This window comes from Lissotriton vulgaris, chromosome 5, assembly GCF_964263255.1.
Source record: "Lissotriton vulgaris chromosome 5, aLisVul1.2, whole genome shotgun sequence".
In the NCBI taxonomy this organism is placed as follows: domain Eukaryota; kingdom Metazoa; phylum Chordata; class Amphibia; order Caudata; family Salamandridae; genus Lissotriton; species Lissotriton vulgaris.
In genome coordinates this window covers 564,599,547-564,620,154 of record NC_141693.1, presented here as the reverse complement: position 1 = coordinate 564,620,154, position 20,608 = coordinate 564,599,547, and the positions used below count along the sequence as shown (strand labels likewise).

Sequence of the window (20,608 nt, the reverse complement as noted above, 5' to 3'; positions counted from 1 at the left end):
GATATTTTTGTTTTGTTTTAAAAGTCCTTGGTTTAAAAAAAACAAATTTGGGTTGGATGGGTATGTTTAACAGATGCAACAAGGAGTTTGGTTTGCCTGTTTTGTTTCTGATAAAGTGTAATGATTATTGTTAAATAAGCGGGCTTAACTTGAATTTGCTCCCCATCAACTTAATATTGAATATCTGACTTTCAGTGCTAGTTATAATCCACCAGTTCAAAAAACTAATATAAACTTTTTAATTTTGTACGGTAACTAAAGGTCAGCCATTTAGCACCTAAACACACTTGATCCTAGATGTTAAGGTAGTCTCACCTGACCTCATTCTAGTAGCAGTAGGGAATAAAAAAACAGATGCAAATATGCTGTCTGGAAGGAAGGCAATGGCAGCTTGGTGAAATAAACTTAAAAATGGGGTGCAATATAGAGAAAGGCATTTAATAAGTAAATACCAGATAGAATCTGACTGTCCTACTGAGGTAATGATTCTGAGTTGGGTAGGGTCCTTGACTTTGGGCCATGACCATTGATCTTTCAGGTGATTAATCCACTACTTGAGGAAATTATGGGTGTAAGGCATGTGAATGTTAAATGAGGGCAAAATTTTCCTTGTTGCAACATTGAAGGATCTTTTTTTTAGCATGGAAAAATATGTAGTTATAGTTAGGATTGCGTTCCCATAGGAAATGCATTTTTTGTGTTGCCAATGACTTTGGCGCAGCTTGACGAATCTTCATGAAACTTTCCAAACTAGTGATACTTTTTGACTAGTTTGTGCATGGAAAGTTTTGTGGAGATCCTTCAAGAAGGGGGCAAGAAAAAAAGGTTGTCCCAAAATGCATTTCCCCCAATAATTTTTCCATAAGAATTTTAGACACAGCTACAGCCCGAACCTCTGAACTTGTTTACACCACATTTGGCAGAAAGTTAGATCTTGGTCCACAGAGAGTGATTTTTATAATTTTGTGTAATAGTTCAGTACTTTTTGAGCAATTAATGCTCAAAAACTTTGTATATCTAGAGACGCGTAGCATCCATGGACCTGGCAGATCTCCTGCTGAGATCTGATTGGCTGCCACCACCTCAACAAGGAAGTGGTGGCAGACTCAGGACTAAGTCCTTAAAAAATTAAACAAATGACATAAGGGGGCAGGTTATAGATACCCTGACTCTTTAAACCTGGTGATGGGGTCCCCGAAAGGCAGTGAATTTCACAGAGGATTGTGCCGTAAGGTAACTATAACTCGCCCCCTCGCCAGGTACTGCTAATTACCCCACATATTACATCACCAATGACATCTTCTATCTCATCATTAATAATATCACTGCACCATATGCAAGAAAGTATTGGTGAGAAAACTGTTCATGGCAGGGGCGCAAGTTATAGCTACCGTAGATAATTATTACTGGTGAATTTCTGTGGTTTTTCGAGTGTAACATTTTATGCTTTTACTGAACATTTCACTTAACCATAACGTTATATTAAAGTTTGTTTATTTCAGTGAATATATATATATATATATATATATATATATATATATATATATATATATATATATATATATATATATATATATATATATATATATATATATATTACCCACTGGCGGTCGCCAGTAGGTGGTTATAGTTAGGATTTTTTTCAATGTTAAATCTCAATATATATATATATATATATATTTTATTTTTATTTTTCCTTTCTAACCTGGTCAGGAAACTATAGTATTACTTGGTAGACACTTATTATTTTTAGTAAACTATATGGTGGTAAACTCCTTTGCTAACTGACCAATAGGGATGTTTCATGTCAGGTTGCCCCTGTATTTAATTCAGGCAGTTTTAGAAGCCTGCCTCAATAAAATATAGTTAAGAAAGTGGTTATCAAACGGTGTAGTATGCTGTTTTCCATAGCAGACTGCTCACATCCCTACTACTTCTATTTTCACTGAAGGATCATACCTTTTTATTAGTGTAAAGAGTGATTGTATGCATGCCTCTGCTTGATTTTTGTTTCCAATGTACTGCACGAGACAGGTGGTGTTTATTGTTTTTCTATCACTACTTTAGTAATTTCCCCTAAGACACTACATTTGTCACTTGCATGTGTTGAAAACTAAAGAACAGCTTATGTCAAGCTACCAGAGCCCCCAGAACACAGGAACCAGACTAGCAATGTAGATAACCAATTTGGTGGAGTGTTAAGTAGGTTGAAAGCATTAGGTATTTATGGGCGATTACCAAACACCATGGAAATGGTGCAATTCATAAGGAAGCCTAAATGCTTCACTATAATATCGTTTCCAGGAGTGTACATACATGGTGCTTATATGCACACAGGACCAATACTGACATTTCACGTAGATTAACGTCAGCATGACTTGTATGTATGCTAAATGGCATTGAATCATGCCTTAATAGAGGTCACTAAAGTTTGTATGTCATTACTTATAGTCTGAATAAGTGATACGGAAGGCCAGATTCACTAAGGTGAATTCAGTGGTAAAAATAAGTTTATGACCGAATTTAACTATTTTAAGCCTGCCGGGATTCTGAGATGGGATCCGTGGTGGATGTAAGGAAATCTCTGCCACACTTGTAACTCCCACTCAAAGGTTAGGAAATATTCGTTCTTAGGCATGGTTTGCCTTGAAATTTTTGGAACGCCTACTTATATAAATATTTCAATTGGCATTCCCAAACTTCCGTCCACCCCTTTCCCACCTTAGAAATGGTTGGTGACTTACTCCTCTTCAAAAATCGGAAGGAAACCATATCGACCCCAGATTGGATGGAGGTGTAAGGAAAGGGCTTGCCATTTGGGGAGAAATCGGATCTCTGTGGAGTAAAAAAAAAATGTTCTTTTACACAAATGCTCAATTTCTCATCTTCAACCTTCTCTACTATGGAGAACTCTTCTGGATTGGAATAGGACCCCAGGGAAAAGTAACCTGACATTTTAAATAGTATTCCAGTAAACCTGTACATGGCACAGATTATCAGGAGTGCTATTTGGTATAATTGTGAATACCAAAAACTAGTACAATTGCTCATAAATATAAATATACAGGTGCCGCTTTACTACAATTTTTGCAAATTAAGACCTTTGTTTGTTACTGGCTACACTAAATAGTATCTCAATAACTGAAACTGGGCGATGTCTCCCCTTTGTCACTGAAAAGTGCCTCCATAAATAGCATTTGGTCAGCATATGAATCGAGTTAATTCATGATTCTCATAAAGGCGCTAAGCATTAGTGTCAGTGCCCAAGTGATCAGTAGTCCTAATTGGTGTACTCCAACCACACTATTCTGTTCTACACAATAATATTTCGAAACTCGTATATAAGAGGCGATTTATTTTTAATATGGGTATATTGTAGTTCAAGCAGCTCCATCATATAGAGATACATCTATATAAAAGCCCAATGGTTTCGATACAGAAAGAAGGGTTGCCCTGTACAGTGAAATGCCTTCAAATTCCAAAGGACAAATAAAAGAAACCGCTTACAAAGAGATAATTTCATTCTTTAAGGTGCAAGGATAGATTTCATCCCTACCATCCTCGGTGTTTTGGCCAATGCACATGCATGTTTGTTTTGCAGTGAATTTGATGGGAATTTCCTGAACTGTTATGTGTTTGTTGCACAGCTATCCACTGTTTATTCCATTTAGTTGTCACCTCTGTCCTTTCTTCTCTCCTGCACCCTTCCCCATAACCTCACTTCACCTCATACCAGCAATGAGTACGTGGAGCGTTTCAATGCCAGTGTGCTGAAAGATTCTGCCACTTCTACCCACAAACCCATCGAGGTAAAAGGCCCCGGCGGAAAGGCCACTATCATTCACGCTCAGTATAACACACCCATCAGCATGTACTCTCAGGATGCCATCATGGACGCCATTGCTGGCCAGGCCCAGGCCAGGGGGAGTGACATGTCCAGGTAAGACTCCGTTATCTGTATACCTTGGTCCCTGCATGATCATTGACTTTCTTTAAAGGTTATTAGGGTTACATTCCTAAAGCAATCAGAGAAAGAAGCTATTTTTATAAATCCTATATATTAACATGCATAGAAAGCCCTAGAATCTGCCCACCGCTGCCTGTCACATTGTTGTATACTAGATTCCCTTCCCATTGTATTACATTCATTAGTTCCTTCTCACTGAATGGAAGTGTAATTTATGAATTAAAATTTTTATTTTTACACTTTTTGGGGTTAGTTACCCTATATTACCACATTTCGTAGGTTTCCCTCTCTAATAGATGTTTCTTTTGGCACATCTTGAAAAGTGTCTTGTTTTTCCCATTTAGCTTGAGGATTCTTCACCTACCATCTATGGTACAAGAGCTTTAAGCAGTGCGTAGGATGTGTAGCTGCAAATATAAACTGGTGAACCAGCTTCTAAAGAAGTACGATGGTTGCCATTCCTTTTCTAAAATGTCTGTGAATACAGGACCAAGTTTACTGACTCTGCCCTAGGCCTACCATATTTTTTTATACACAACATTTTGTTTGTAAAGCACAAGTTCTCCTAAAATATTCACAGTGTGAAGCAGCAGATCCTAGTGTGATAAATTAAAGAAAAATCCTTCTCTGGAACAAAGATACCAGGGCACATCTCAAAAACTGGTGGCTTTGAATTTGCTGAAATTCTAACAGGGTTAAATTCAGTGCTGCAGTGTAGGAAAAGATTCCCTCTGGGGGCATGTGCGATTTGTGGTGTATTGCGACCTAAACCCTAGTGTCCTTTGTAGGTTGACAGGGGTCATTTTGTCTTTTAGCCATCTAATGAAAATTATTTCATGTGTACTATCCATTGTGATTTCTTGCAGACTGTTTATACAAAGAGCAGGTATAATTAAAGCCATGATTACTACCTTGAAAGCCAATCGGAATAATTTTTTAATACATATGTCACTTTCTTGTAGTTGAAGCATGGTTTACCACCTTTAGAAAGGATTATACCGTTTCCCTTTAAACATGCTGCCATGTTGTTCCAAGAAAATGTGTGGACACTGTCTTCAGGAAAGGATTAAAACAAGAATGTTCGTCAAAATGAAAGAAGCCTAGGACAGTAGAGATGCATACAAATCTCTTCCTAGTTCATAAAGTCAAAGAATAAAAATGTAATTGAAATACTTCTGTAGGACTCTTAACAGCTGTATTAATTAATTAGACTTATGGTGTCATGTTTATGCTTTATAGGAAATTGTTTATTTTTTTAGATGTATCTGGGGCAATGGTTTCTGAAGTGTTTCTGTAACAGAACCTGGGTTCCATTTTTGCAGCATAATGATACATGAGACTGATTTTCATGTGGTTGGCATAAGTGGACACTGTTTGCCCACTTCCTGAGCAACCTGAAATCCTAAAACCTAATAGATATGAGGCCCTCACGAATCTGCCTTCCTAGTCTGTACTGCCATTTACATATTCTTACCTACCACAATGGGATCTCAGTTCCTTTATACGTTCCTCTCTATTACCGGATTAGTACTTGACATTTGTGGTTTCAAGAGATTTATTTTAATGTATTTATTGAGGGTTGTTATAGAGGGCAGACATTACTCCCATGAGTGTCAGAGTGCTTTACAGATAACAGAGTTTACATAACAGAATTGTGTTACATATACAGAAGCATGTGTGTAGTCCTATCTACAGAATACATTAGTGTGGCTGAGAATGCGGATCAAAAACAATTATAGTTCAAGAAGTTCAAAACAAAACCATTAGGAACAAAGAAATTTTTCATGTTGTAGTGTAGGCAATCTGTGCAATCTGGTCCATGATACAAATGGATGGGTTTGCATGTGAATCGTCCTACTGTTCTTGTGAGGCCATGAGGTTGGCGAGTCTCCCTGTGGAGGCATGGCCAATTTATGTTCGAAGGATCATGAGAGGAGCATCACCCTCAATCACTTGGATATAGGATAAGAATGTAATCCTATCTACAATCGTTCAGATGCTAGGTAATAATTAATATGAGGGTGGTCCATTTTTTATTCATTTGGATTTACTGTTAGAATGAGGTAATAGCTGAAAGTAATGGGAAGAAGGATTGTTGGAAGAGTAGAGCAGAGATGTAAGTTTGTTCTCCTGAGAGGCAACTATCCAAATAATAGTTTACACTGTCCTTCATTTAGTTGCTAAAATGGTGAAAAGTTGCAGAGTGTTCCAGACTTTCATTGCCAGCTATGCCCTATCCTGCACTGTGTTGGTGGCTTTAATGTTGCTTGCATTGTGTCGTATGCCATTCTGTGTAGTTTGTCCCCGAAGTTCACTAGAATAAAGAACAATATATGAACTCTTTTCCACAAATGAATACACTGGATCAGACTCTTTGTTGCAGTATTTTAGGCTAATTTATGATTTGTTTAAGAATCAAGTTTAAAATTAAATTATTATATTCAATAAGCTTCTAGCAGTTTATCCACTTTAGAAGTAGTCCTCAAAATAATGTAAAAAGTAATGATCTCTGTATAAAAAATAAAAAATCATAATCTCTATACAAAATAGCCATTTTGATAAAGCAGTAAAAAACCAAAAAACTTACCTTAGACAGACAATACAAAACATAACTAAGGAAAAAATTGCACATTAAAATATTTTTAGAATTACAACAATATGTACACAATAATATATAAAATAAACACACACAATTGTAAAATATATTTCAGGAAAGGCATGTTTCTCATAGATATTCCACAGGTGAACCAAGGAACTGAATCTCAAAGTATAGGGTTTAAAACTCTGCAATCTGTTCCAGAATTCCAGGATTACTTTTGAAAGCTGAATTTCTCAGGCTTCTTTAGTAAAAGGGAGTTGTTTCTGGCTAGAGTGAAACGTTTATTTTTCCTGTAGTTTGTTGAGGTTTGGGTGTACCTACTGGGCACATTCAACCCCCCCCCCCACTAGGTGTGTTAGTTGGAAGTACTCTAGAGTTTGAGGTTTGTCTCCATCTGCCTAGCAAATAGTTTGCTTATGATCTTGGTTATGCTTATTATACTTCTTATCAGCATGCATGTTCAGATGACATTTGTGGTATTGTCATGAATCTGGCCTAGTCTAAGGTATTTTATTCATATTTCCATGCTTATAGTAAATTTGTGATTCATATCAAACGTTCTCTCCAGGCCATTTCAATCAGATTTCTCCTAGGGTTTCTAGTTTTTACTTAGGAGTCCTTTCAGATAGAGCCTTAATTGGGAATTAGTGTTTGTGTACAGACTTTATATCAGGGACAGTAGTGCTGGATCCATTCTGAGGTTTAACAGTTTTCCAAGAGTCTGTGCCTTAGTACCAGGTCAAAGGGGGATGTGAAGTGTAGGTATGCTACATAGGATGGCATATTTTAGACAGTACTGAATTTATGGGTTATGTAGAGAAAACTGTATACTTGATCTATGGAGGACAGCCATTTTATGAATGCCCCTTGTATTCAATTTAGGATGCTTTCCTTTATGACGCAATCTTTGAGGCCTCTTAGTGCCATCTTGGAGAATATTTTGTAGACCGTATCTATGAGGTTGATGGGTCTGTAGGATTTTGGGTCGCTCTTTGTGCCTTTTATATATAGAGTGATGATTATGGGGGTGGTAGGAGGCAGGTATTTGACATACAGATTTCTATGTAAGTTGCTCCAAAGTTTTTGGACCATGATTCTTGGCAGTTTTTGATTACTTTTGAAAGTATTATTTTTGTCCTGGTGCTTTTGTCTTCTACAGGACCTTGATTTGTTCCATTATTTTATTGTCCTTGAATGGGTCTTCATATAGTGTTTAAATATTTTTTCCAGTTCTCGTCTGTTTGTTTAAGGAGAAGGTTCAGGAGTACTGTTTCCATCTGGCAGGTACAATTGGTTGGTGGTCCCAAAGACTGCTTTAAAGTGGTTTGTCTTTATGAATGACAGGGGGAACCCATTAACCCAAAAGGTACCTGGGTAAAGAAGACTCAATTTTTTAAGGAACTGGTACCCTGGTTCTATGGTTTATATTCTTAGTTGTAGCAATAGGAAATAAGGACAAAGTATCCCCTATTTAGTATTCATATTACTATGACCACAATTTATATATTTTTCATACAATCTCATGTCTCGTCATGAACCGCACCACGCCTTTAGAATTTCACTAAATGATTTTTTATTTTATCAAATGAAAAGATTTTTTACTTAAAGTAAAAAATCTTTTCATTTGATAAAATAAAAAATCATTTAGTGAAATTCTAAAGGCGTGGTGCGGTTCATGACGAGACATGAGATTGTATGAAAAATATATAAATTGTGGTCATAGTAATATGAATACTAAATAGGGGATACTTTGTCCTTATTTCCTATTGCTACAACTAAGAATATAAACCATAGAACCAGGGTACCAGTTCCTTATAAATTAAAGTGGTTTGTCTACGCAACTTCTGTGATATTTGCTACTAGAGTATTTCTTTTGGCGCTGAGCCTTTCCCTGGTTGTTCTCCAGACGGTCTGTAGATCTTTTTGCAATGTTGCTTTTTCTAAGTCAAGTCACTCATTGCAGAACACTTCCCCCTTTTTTGGATTAATCTTTATAGCTGTTTCTCACACTCCTAATTTCTTTCAGAACCATCTGTGATCAGACATGGGTTTTCAGGTGTTCTTTGAGGGTTTTACAGTAGTCGTCAAACCACACTGTGTTTACAATTCTTTCCTGAATAGGCTAATATATGCCGAAGTCTTTTGGTTTTAAAGAAAGTAGCAAGGTCACTGTTTTCGGTATCTAGTTATCTTACTCATTTCAATGGCCAATTTTAAATATTAGATTTGGTTTGGTTTTTAATTCTAGGGTAGGTTTACATTTCACACCTAATTGTCAGCAGACTTCCAGTAGACTCTTATGCTCACGTGTCTCTCTGAAATTGTTGGGTATGTTGTTTTGATAGTTTAGTGTGTGTGTATTACAGCATTTCATAGGCCCCCTCTTTAAAAGATGATTCTTGTAGCACAGATTTACAAATGCCTTGTTATTTCCATTTAATATGAGGCTCCGTCACTTCAAATCTGTGGTGCATGAAGAGTTAGCAGGGCAAAAGGATGCATAGCTGCTAATATAAACAGGTGAAACAACTTGTAAAGACGTTTGAAGATTTCCTTTCTGTCGCTAAAAAGTCTGTGAATACAGGACTGAGTTGACTGACTCTGTCCCAGGCATATCACACCACCTGAATCCAGTCACTGCAGGCCCATTAATAAAAGCCCAATGTAATAGAGTATTGGGATCGCTTTCCACACTCAATTTAGCCTTATGTTTTTGAAGCTGAACCAGTCCTCCATCCTTATACAGATATAATAGAATATGGTTTGTGCTCTGTGGACATTGCATGCTGGAATTTTAGCATTGAAATCTGGCCCTATTGATGCAGAAGGTTTGTAGTTATGGAACACGTGCATATTTTTTCTGGGAATTGGTATTCACGGGATCCCTAATTAAGTCTACATTTCTGTAATTTGTTTGGAGTCATTCAACATTTTCCCATTGTACAATTGAAGTCTCCACCTCTCGGAATGTTTGGCTTTTACTTGGCAGGTTTGGACATCACAACTCAGGATGAGGAGGTTCAAGAAACCTTCAATTCTCTTCTGTTAGGCATAAACATGTATTACACTTATCATGTAGTTATCGAATAATGTGATCTCACACATAAGAAAAGTTCATGTAACCATTATCAAGTCCGTCCTGGGTTGTGTGTTTACATTTTTTTGTTACTTTTGTGGGTGATAGAGTGACTTTTAGTCTCTTTTGGTATACTTGTTATTTGTATATTTCTTAACGCCTTAACCGCGGCGGACGTTCTATTGAGTGGGCGAGCCGCGGTGGCCAACGGATGTGCGCAGCACTACAGAGGTGGTGCTCGCGACGGCCGTTGGCCAACAGAAGCAGCGATGGGGTAATATCTTGAGGATCTTCTCTGTTTATTTTAGCTGCTTCAGGGTGAAGACATTTATGCAGTTTCAAATGATTGAAATTCTTCCTCCGAGTTTATTGGCTTGAGTGAAGTTAGGTATTTTGTTACCCAACTGGCTGCCGCAGGGAGATGATTCATGGTGTTTGTCCCAATGGCGGTTTCCTGTATTGTTTTGAGATTATTTCCCCAAGAGCTTCCTCTATAGCTAGATCCAATTATTATTCTGCTTTGAGTCTAAGGATTCGTATCAGGTTTTAATTACCTGTGACATTAAGGATATAGTTGTCTCTTGCTTCTGGGCTTTTGACAGGGCCTTCTCCTAGTTGAGTTGTAGGCCATTTATACGCCTTATTTGTAAGAGATGTTCTTCCTTCTGTGGTTAGTGATTTAGAGATTTTGCTGATGGCAACATTTCTTGCACCATCTAGACACTTCATCAGTGCCGGATTGTAAATTCCTATAACAGTTTCAGATTTTTTTATTTCTGATTTGTTATTTTTTCAAGGCCATTATGCACTTCTGAGTGAGTTTTTTATGTAATATTTTGCTTTGGTGGGGGTTTGGCTGTCTTTCCATTCTACTCTACTGCTTTGATAGCAGACCTCCTTTCTGGATTAGTGGCTGATAGAGCTCTGAGAAGCTTTTAAGTCACTGTTTCTGGTGGCTTTATTTTGTGTATCTTGTTGATCCTTGATCTGTTGATGTTTTTCTTTACCACCCTACATATGTTAGTGCTCTCATAATGATTGAATTTGTTTCCGGCAAGTGCCATGTTGCACTATCGGAACTGTCTGCTTCAGTTTGAATATCTTGAATCAAAGTTCTACAATTTCAAGTTTTAGTTTTTAGAACAAATGTTATGATGTTGCTGCTTGTTCAGTCCTTTTATATTTTTGCCCATGATCTTCCAGGGGTGCCCATATCTTGCTTTCCAGGTTCAATTGTTTGTGGGCCTGAGTTGCTCTTTTTCTTTGTATTTTAGGGTTTTTGTTCCTTTATGGTGATGACTGTGATTGCCCATCAGAGTCCAACCTTTGCTGTGTGCGAGTGTCAGTGTGCCTTGTTTTAGGTTCAGAATTGTCTACTTCTTTCAGGCCATATTGTATGCTTAATGCCCTGATTTCTGGTTGTGTGACTGAACTGATTTCCATACCTATTTCTTTTTTGGTACTTTTTTGGGTTCCTAGGCTCATGCACTGTTTTGGGCCTATGGCTGACTGATCAGTTTATTGTCCATCTCATTTGTTTCCGCGAATTCAAATTGCCGGAATGGGGGTTCTGATGTATATCTGATTTCAATCTTTCCTTTATTCCCACTCTAGGTGCCATTACTTTTTTTCAAGCGCAGATCTAATCCAACAATAATTTCCCTGCTGCAGGCAGCAGTGTGGTGAAGTGTGAGGGCACGCAGTGACTAGATTCAGGTGGTTGACAGTGTCTTTAATGTTTTTTAAGGAGAGAAGGTGAAGTCTGCAGATTTAGGTATTTTCTCTTCTGCTATATTTTTAGTGGGAACTTCTCGTATAGTGTCCTGTTACATGAGGGGTTTCTTCGAAAACAAGTCTTATTATAGAAATTGCAAACTCTGCTTTTAGGTCTCTGCCATTTATGAGATCCACAAAACTGAATTTCCATACTGACGTGTTATTTAGTTGTTCCTGTTTATCAACCGATAAGCACCCCTACAGGTTCTCACATTGTGGTTGAGTTGGTAACTTAGTTGCTGGTAGTATAGATGATGTATTTAGTATGTCTACATTTTGGCTGTTTTAGGTAGGTTTTATAGTGGTGGGAGCTGTGGTGTGTTTCACCAGTGTGGTGGATCTATATCTTCTTGAGATTAGGTCCGGAGATGTTAAGTGACATTCTTCAGTACTTGTAAATGCACTTTGTGAAAGAAAAACTCTACCAGTTGATCTATGAGTTATGACGAGGAATTTTATTTCACTAATAACTACATTATGCTCTTTTGTTCCACTAAAGGTGCACAAACATTTGTTATTTGGGCGCATACTGCTTATCCAAGTAATTTGCATGCTGATATAGAAGCACTATAGCACCTATATAGGACAACATGGCGTCATTTGTATTTTTACTAAATCTTGCAACGGATGGGTTTGTGAATATGTATGATGTTTTAACACCCATAAACTCTAATTTTGTGGATGTTCATACACCATTTGTGGGCTGATTTTCATCATTCCATCATTGCGGATTTACTCTTATGAAGGACTGGAGTTAACACATTTTTAGGCTGAGGAGTTGGAGTAAATACCCTGAAAATGGGAGGGAGTGCAAGGGAAGGGTTTTTTGCAGGGAGGGGGGGATCAAATGTACTTGTGCAGCACATGCACGCTTACGCATCTGTACACATGTGTAAATGGTTAAGCATTGGACTAACATGGATTTTACAAAGAACCTTAGAACTCATCCTGAAAATTTCTGAGAGTAGCACATTCACATGAGGAGTCCTGATATACGTCTTCAGTTCAATGATTGCCAATAATGTTCTCTTAATTTATGCTTAAATGTACGGGAGCACTTTTCCAACTTTGTTTTGCTGAGTAGAGTGTTCAGGGTTTATCAAAAACATTTCATCATTTGTTTATTTTTAACTTTTTAAATTTTGAGTTTTTTAACTATTGCATATGGCTAACATATGATCATCTACTCAGAAACCTTCACTTCATTTCACAACTGCTCAAATTTACATTTCGCTGTGACTACATGGCAAACCACAAAATATTACTCCTGTGTGTGCTGTTCAGTACTACACTCCCCGTATTTGTTGCTGAATGCTCAATTCTATTTCTAAATATTGTACAAGTGTCACGTGAAACTTTCTGCAACAGTTGGAATTTTGCCTGACTGAAAAAAGCCACCTAATTCTTTTTCAAAATCATTAAATCATAGCTTATGTACTGAGCTGCAATGTCTTTGCAAGACTACTGCAGAGAAAGTGGCAAACTGCTGGTTACAAAAATGTTTATCTTTATTACTCATTGTTCTTAATTGACCATTTCTCTTCTTTTTCCTTTTTCTTTATCTACTCTTTCCTTTTTAACTCATTTCCGCTACTAACACTGCTGTAATGTGCACATCACATCTCCTCCTAATGATGTCTACCCAAAATAAATGGCATTTGGTCCCATGATTCAGTGTCCCTGACTCACCACTAGCGTAAGTAGACTTGCCTAGCTTGCGAAATACCGTGGGCAGAAAAATGCCCACATGTTCATAGAATATTATTCTTCTTTTATACATTGATGTTGCATTTAGGTCGTTGATGCAAGTTAACACACAACTGATGTCTTTAGTGGTGGATTCTCCCTTTTCGCTCAGCTTATCTGCCTGTCTCCCTCTATAGCATATAGAACTCCAATATCCTGTTTCAATCTCACATAATTTGGGTTGTTTTTATGTGAGTGGTGAATGAAAGGTTCTGATGACAAAGTTAGGGAATCCGACTTATTTTCAAAATAGGTATACATTTTCCTGATAATATTACAACCAGCGTGACTTATAGGTCTCCTTAGCTATTATACCTTTTTTCACTTGAAATTTTGCTAACATTGCATTACTTTTATGACTGTGCTTAAGGTTAAATATGATCATATTACCTTTTCCTCATTATTGTGTTAATTCACAGTTTCCTAAGAAACGTATCCAAAATCAAGACTTCTAAAATTATTAACTATATAACTCTAAACTAAATAAAATCTTTTCGTTGTCCCACTATTTTCAGAAGTTCCAATTTAATACTAGATTTCCGTACTAGTATGCTGTAAGTGTTCACATAGAAGCAGCACACTTAATTGGTGAATTGTCATTACCAAATAAGAATTATGTCATTCTCATGAGATGAACATACATGTTATTTGTTGAACAAATGTTTATTTCTGACAGATAATTGGTCCACATTTCTCAAGATTAATGCTCCATTAATACCTTCAATAAAATGTTAACCTGTGAGAAGAGTTTTCAGCATTAAATCACAGTATTCAATTTTTTTTAAATGTAACCTTCTTTAAACATAACGCAGCTTTAACACCTTTTCAGTTTCCAAATCTGGCATTCGTACTGTGTGTGGCAGAAAGCTCACCCTGTAATAATAGGGTTTGTGTAATTTTCAAATATATTGATCATAACCAGGTACATGATGTAATGGAATGCATGTGCATTAGATACAGTTTCAAATGTAATTCCTAAAGCGAAACATTTTTCAGCTTGATATAGATTATTTCCTTGTCATCAGGAGCAAACATTTTTTCAGTTATCTCATTTGCCAGTTATAGTATACAGATTTCTGGTTGATGAAGTAATGAGACTACATTCTTAGCACATTAAAATAATAGAGTAGACTAAATGCCAGTAACAATCTTAATATTATTTTGGTGCCCTTGACTTTGTCATATTTGCTTTTATTTTAAGAATGCATTTATTGCAAAATATCTGAATCAATAATTAATTTTCTAATTGAACTCGAAGATGAAATACAACAATAATGTTAATATGGTATCATTGAGGGGCACCTTAATCTGATCTCATTTTATTCTCCAGCTATTTCACATTAAGCTCATGATCCAATAGGTTCCTGTTTGAAGGAAATGATTACCCTAGTGTATGTGATCCCACTCTAGTTTATTTCAATGTGTTTATTTGATGCATACAGTCCACATATATCAGAGCTATGAGAAGGTATTCCTTTATATGGAATGGGGTACGTTTACCTGGATATTGAAAAAGGTGTACTTTAAAGTTTAGGCAAGTTTAGGCAAGGTACAACGCCCCTGCAATGCACATTATTAAATATAGCCAACATCCTTTTATAGTATTTCCATGAATCGATCCTACTGTTGATTTGTTTTCATATCCATGCATTGCCAATCTACAAAGAAAAATTCTACTTTCAGAGATGGTAAAGCAAATCCCTATATTCCTTAATCTAATTTTGATCAATGCTTTATTTTTCTATTTGATTGACACACTGTGGAAGTCAGGGGCAAGGCTCACTTGGAAACTTAATTCTAAATGTTCTTCATTTATAAAGATTAATTGATATACCTTTGTCACTAATTTAGGGCAGCATCCAAATAAATCATTATTTTCACAGTTTTTTAAAGAAGTGCTAGTATGCTTAAATAGTCCCATTGTATACGTGCTTTGCTCTGAGCTGCTTCCTGGTGCATCTGCTTCAAAATTCCCTCAGGTTATGAGCTGCTTTTTGAGCTTTATCTTTTGCTTCCGATTCACACATAAACATTACTCAAGTTTGGATGCAACTGCAGTGTTTTGATACCATTAGTGAAGACTGAAAGGAATGTGAGTTACATTTAGTACTTGACTGTCATGGCTTCAAAACAGCAAACATTTGTAATTCGATGTTAGTTTGTTTACAGCAAAATAACAATTACCATTAAATACTGCAAGACAAACTAGGCTTAAACTTATTCACCAACAATTGTTACACTAAAATATAAAGTTACATTAGCCTCAAATTTACCACACTCTTCCACGATGAATTAACATTGCTGAATATATATCCAATCAACTGTATGTTCTACAAATATCCACTTTCCCAGGCATAAATGTCGCACAGTAGAGATACCACATTTTGCACATATGTTTATGCCACCTAGATAATAAAGAGGAGCCTAATTTAATACCTTGTCATATACAAATTTGACAATGGGGTTTAATTTATAATATAGGAAATGTATTTTGCACCAGGTCTCCAAAGTCAAGAAACTTTATAAATCAGACACAGTGCAAACAATCATGGTCCGGTTTCATTCTATTTGCACAGACCATCTGCCTGTAATTTGGCCTGTGAAAAATTGGAAAGCCCTTGATTGCTGTGTGTTAACTCACATAATTTTGGTAATATTCCAAATAGGTGCAAAAATATTGTTGTATTGTCTCATTAACAAGGGTTCCAAGAAGGCCACAGTATATGTAAAATAGTGAACGATGTTATATGCCAACTGTTATGTTCAGCTACAGAATTATCAAACCTCATGCCAGGGGGCAGAAACATAAGAATGCTCCTGTGTGCTCTGTCCATTTAGCATTACCAATTTAGCTCTGTGTTGTTCCAAGAATCATGCACTGCTTGTGAAATGATGGCATTGTCTTATATGGAAACATGTTAAATTAAACCTCTTTAAAAGACACACTTGTTAGAAATATAAGCCGGATCCTCAGGGAATGTTCTTCCGAACATAGAGACTGGAAGTAACAGTAATATATGTATTTGTTTCTATGTGTTGTCTCTGAGATAACTATTGTAATACACCATAAATGGATTAGTATTATGGATGTCCATATATTATTCATAATGGAAAACAATATTTTCAAGTGAGCCCATTTCCAAAGTGGTTTGATTGTCTTTAGATATCAGCCTTGTGTGAGCCACTCAATGCCAGTCTTGCATGATATTTGAAGTAAAGGCTGTTGTACATCTCAAATTAAAGCAGCCCAGTATTCATATTTCCAACTTTATTCTATCTAAACAATTGAAATGGATCAGGATTACGTCCTTTAAATTTACTACCGAAAATGCCCAAACCGCAATCTTAAAACTAGGCAAACAAAATGCAAATGTACTTCTAGCCTTTATTTTTGATACCAGGGTTGATTTAACCATGAAATGTGGGCTTCTGGAATATTGTTAAGATATTAAACACCTAACCAACTCCAGTTTTGTTTGCCGTTTTAATATTTTGATTTCCTTTTACAATGATATGTGTATGCTTAAATTTTAACAATTAATAAACATTACTAGCATATTAAGGCACTGAATGAGATGTGGATATTGTTCGTCATAGAGCCTGCATGCAGCCCTACAGGAAAAAACATTTACATTTGTGACCTTCCCATAAGTGTTGAACCTGTATTTACAGTTATTGCTTTATATATTCAGAAAGGTGTGATGCACTATATCATTGTGTGTGATTTACTATTTGACATTGTTCAACAATAACTCAAATTAATGTCTTACAGCCATTGGAGCTGTAGAGAGATCTCTAACATCTTTTCATGACCACAATCACAAGAATATAATGGCAGCAACCATGTCACATGGTTTTAGCAGTATTAGAATTCATGTTAAAATGGTGTTAAACTGTGAGAAAGTTTTAGACGTATGTACTAGAGAGTATAATGTGCCTTGTATGCATGGTAAAGTATAAAACCTACACATGCTTTGTGTGTCCCTTATGATTTCCTTCCCTTAGTATATAATGTTTTCATTCCCTACTGAGTAATCTGTACAGTACTCTTCATACACTCAGAACTAAGCCTCAATTGTATTAATACAATCAAAACAAGCGATTGGTATTATAAATAACAATTTATTTTTTTAATGAATGAAACAATTAGCACTTCAAATGTTTTAGCAGAAATATTAATCATAACAAAATGACAATTAATCTGGGAATAATATTGATCCATTTCATTAATTTAGCATTTCCTTAAAACAGGTTTTGCCTTTGAGCAAAATGGAACAGGGTAGCTAGTGTCTCAAATGAATCAATATTAATATGAACATCTCTCTGTAAAAATGTTTGTTAATAAGGAACAATAGACTTGTCATATATCGGTTGATAGATTGTTTGTGCTAATAGCATGGATCTGTAATTGAGTTATAGCAATTAGTAATCGAGGAATTGCCACTTAATTGCATTTTGCTTGTACTTACTAATGCAGTGAAGTGATATTAGCACATGTATTCCTGCAGGCACATGTTTAATTCTTGTTAAATGTGTTGCATTCTCCATATATGTCATACTTCTTTTTACAGTATAGGATGCTCCATAAATGAGGGTTTAGGTGGAACTGGGTCTATATGGGTACTTACCCTCATCCGTTATAGCACATGCGGACTTACAGACCCCACTGTGTCAATAGATCTTTCTAAACAGCTCGTGCACCAGTATGCACAAATGTGAGTGTTAAGTGTAAAAATACACCATTCTCATTTTGCTACATCAGTTGAATGATCCACTTGAGTCCATGATTGAGACAAATTGGACTTGCATGTTTCAGATTTGTGCTCATTTGACTCAAAAAAAAATCCTCAACATAAGTGAAACATATTTTTAAGAGCAGGGGGTTATATTATTTGTCTTAAGGAGAACTGCTTCTTCAATTGTGCATGATTATGCTTGTTGATTTACGATTGAAGATCACCACTCCCAACATGGGAGAATACTGATAATGAACCACAAAAGTCTATTTAGAGAAAATATGTGAAACTGCAACTTCTGACGATACCCAGATGCAATTTGAAAATGCATTGTACATCTATTGATGTTTATACAGTCTATTGCCTACGTACAAATGCCAATACATTTTAACATACTCTGAAGACTTCCTTGTCCATTGCTGATCATTACACAGTGATTTCAGTAGAAATTGAAAAAGTGAGCAGCATATGCAGACCATAGTAATATTTTTTTCTTTTGTAAGTAAAAAAAGGGGGGTTGAATTAGAGAGCCTTAAATGTAACAACCATAATAGCAAGGACATTTTTTGATATCTTAGTGACTTGGTAGGTCCATAACCCAGCCACTTTACAAGGGAGCAAAAGGTATGGTGCACAACAGCAAATAATATGTTCTTAACACTTTGTACATTCTTTTCCTACTTCAGCCAAGCTTCTACTCTGGTTACTCAAAGCTAGTAAAAGGTGTCTTGTAGTTGCAGTTGGTTCTGAAAACGTTGCTCTTTGTCTTTTCAGCATTAATTCATTATTATGTGGTCATGAAAAGAACTGTTATGTCCTTATCATTCTTGAAATAAAAATTAACAAGTCACAGGAACACGTTGCATTCATGGGAAACAGTGATATATGCATCATAGAGGTCTTATATTTCTATTTTGTGAACATTGTTTTGAAGTCTGGACCATTGTTGTGTAAGTAGCATTCTATATATGTATATCTAGATATGTAGGCTATCTATATATATCTATATATAGGATTGTTTAAAGTTTGCACCATTGCTTCATAAGTAGCACATGTGTGTGTGTGTGTTTGTGTGTGTGTGTGTGTGTGTGTGTGTATATATATATATATATATATATATATATATATATATATATATATATATATATATATATTATTGCCATTTGGAGCCACGTTTTGGCGATATTAATAGATCCATTTGGTGGAATTTCTATATTTCACTTTAATAGTTATTCACATGCCAAAAGCAGTTTTCTAGTCCCTTTTCATAAATTTTTACCCTGCATGGGTTGCCCTTTATCCGCCTGGGGAAATATATCATTGTACTTCATCATGTTGATTCTCCGAAATGGCATCTCTCGCCACAACCAGTGTCAAAATCCATTCAAAAAACTTCTCTGGGAGTCTGTCAAATGGCCATCTCATCCCGCAACTCGATAATTGCTGAAACCAGTCATAAGAAGCCTACCAGCTCAGATGCGACATGGTGGTTCAGGCAAGATACAGCAAATTAGTTTGCAGAGTTCTACCTTACTTGCCAAACTCAGGGCAGGTGCTAAATCCATTCCCCGAGGGTGGACTCACGCATACTTGAAAACCATGTCCAAAGGACCACACGGCGCACTCACGGGATCCCCATTTGGGGCCTGATGTAGGTGGCCATTTACCGGCCGGTAACGGCCGATTCCGGCCGTTACCGACCAGTAAATGGGTTTTTGGGATGTAGGGGGGCAATTTTACCGAATCTGTAAATTTACCGAATCGGTAAATTTACTGATTCGGTAAAATACCAAATCAGTATGTTTACCGATTCGGTAACTTCTAGATGTAGGTGGGACTCTTCTGAGTCCCAAAGGCCTTTCAGAATCGGTATTTTACCACCCAATCCAACTGGGTGGTAAAAAACCGAATCCAGGTGTGCATGCACATGTGTGCATGCACACCTAACCCATGTGACAGACAGACATGCCCTTAGGGCATGTCTGTGTGCCACATGGCACACATGCCTGTATTTGGGGTGCTAGAGGGTGTTAAAGTGACACCCCCTGCACCTTGCTGGAATCGGTATTTACCGAATCGGTAAATACCGATTCGGTAATGCCCATTGATTCCTATGGGCTTCAATGCCCATAGGAATCAATGGGAATTACCGAATCGGTATTTACAGAATCGGTAAATACCGAATCGGTATTTACAGAATCGGTAAATACCGAATCTCAATGATTCGGTATTTACCGATTCTGTAATACCTACATCCCCCCCCTCTATTTTACCACTTCTTAAATACCGAATCGGTAAAATTCGGTATTTAAGAAGTGGTAAAATAAAATTACCTACATCTAGGCCCAAATCTTTTATTGGTATTTGGAGACGCGTTTTGGCTTTAGCCTTTATCAATCCTTGCCAACCAGTGCAAATGATAGGATGCTTACACAGAACGTTTAAATGTCCACCATGTAGCTTTCCCATTGGAGGTCTTCGGCTATAAAGAAAGGGGACTGCCTTCCTTATGTCCAATACATCATTTTTTCGGCTGCCATATTGATATGGTTCGATATCAATAGATCCAATTGGGTGAATTTCTATATTTCACTTTAATAGTTTTTCACATACCAAAAGCAGTTTTATAGTCTCCCTTCATGAATTTTTTCCCTGCATGGGTTGCCCTCTGTCCCCCTGGGGAAATTTATCATTGTACTTCGCCATGT

General features: G+C 36.6%; 1 protein-coding gene across 2 annotated transcripts in view; it reads left to right on the top strand.

Moving 5' to 3' along the window:
• LDB3 (LIM domain binding 3) overlaps nt 1-20,608 on the top strand; it is a 487,331-nt gene that overhangs the window by 232,852 nt on the left and 233,871 nt on the right. Inside the window, exon 6 of one of the 2 annotated variants that reach the window (XM_086922024.1) lies at nt 3,737-3,940. The exons of the other annotated variant lie outside the window; for it this stretch is intronic. Coding sequence (XP_086778150.1) covers nt 3,737-3,940 — 204 coding nt within the window. The remainder of the gene's footprint in view (nt 1-3,736; nt 3,941-20,608) is intronic. 2 annotated transcript variants of the gene reach the window in all.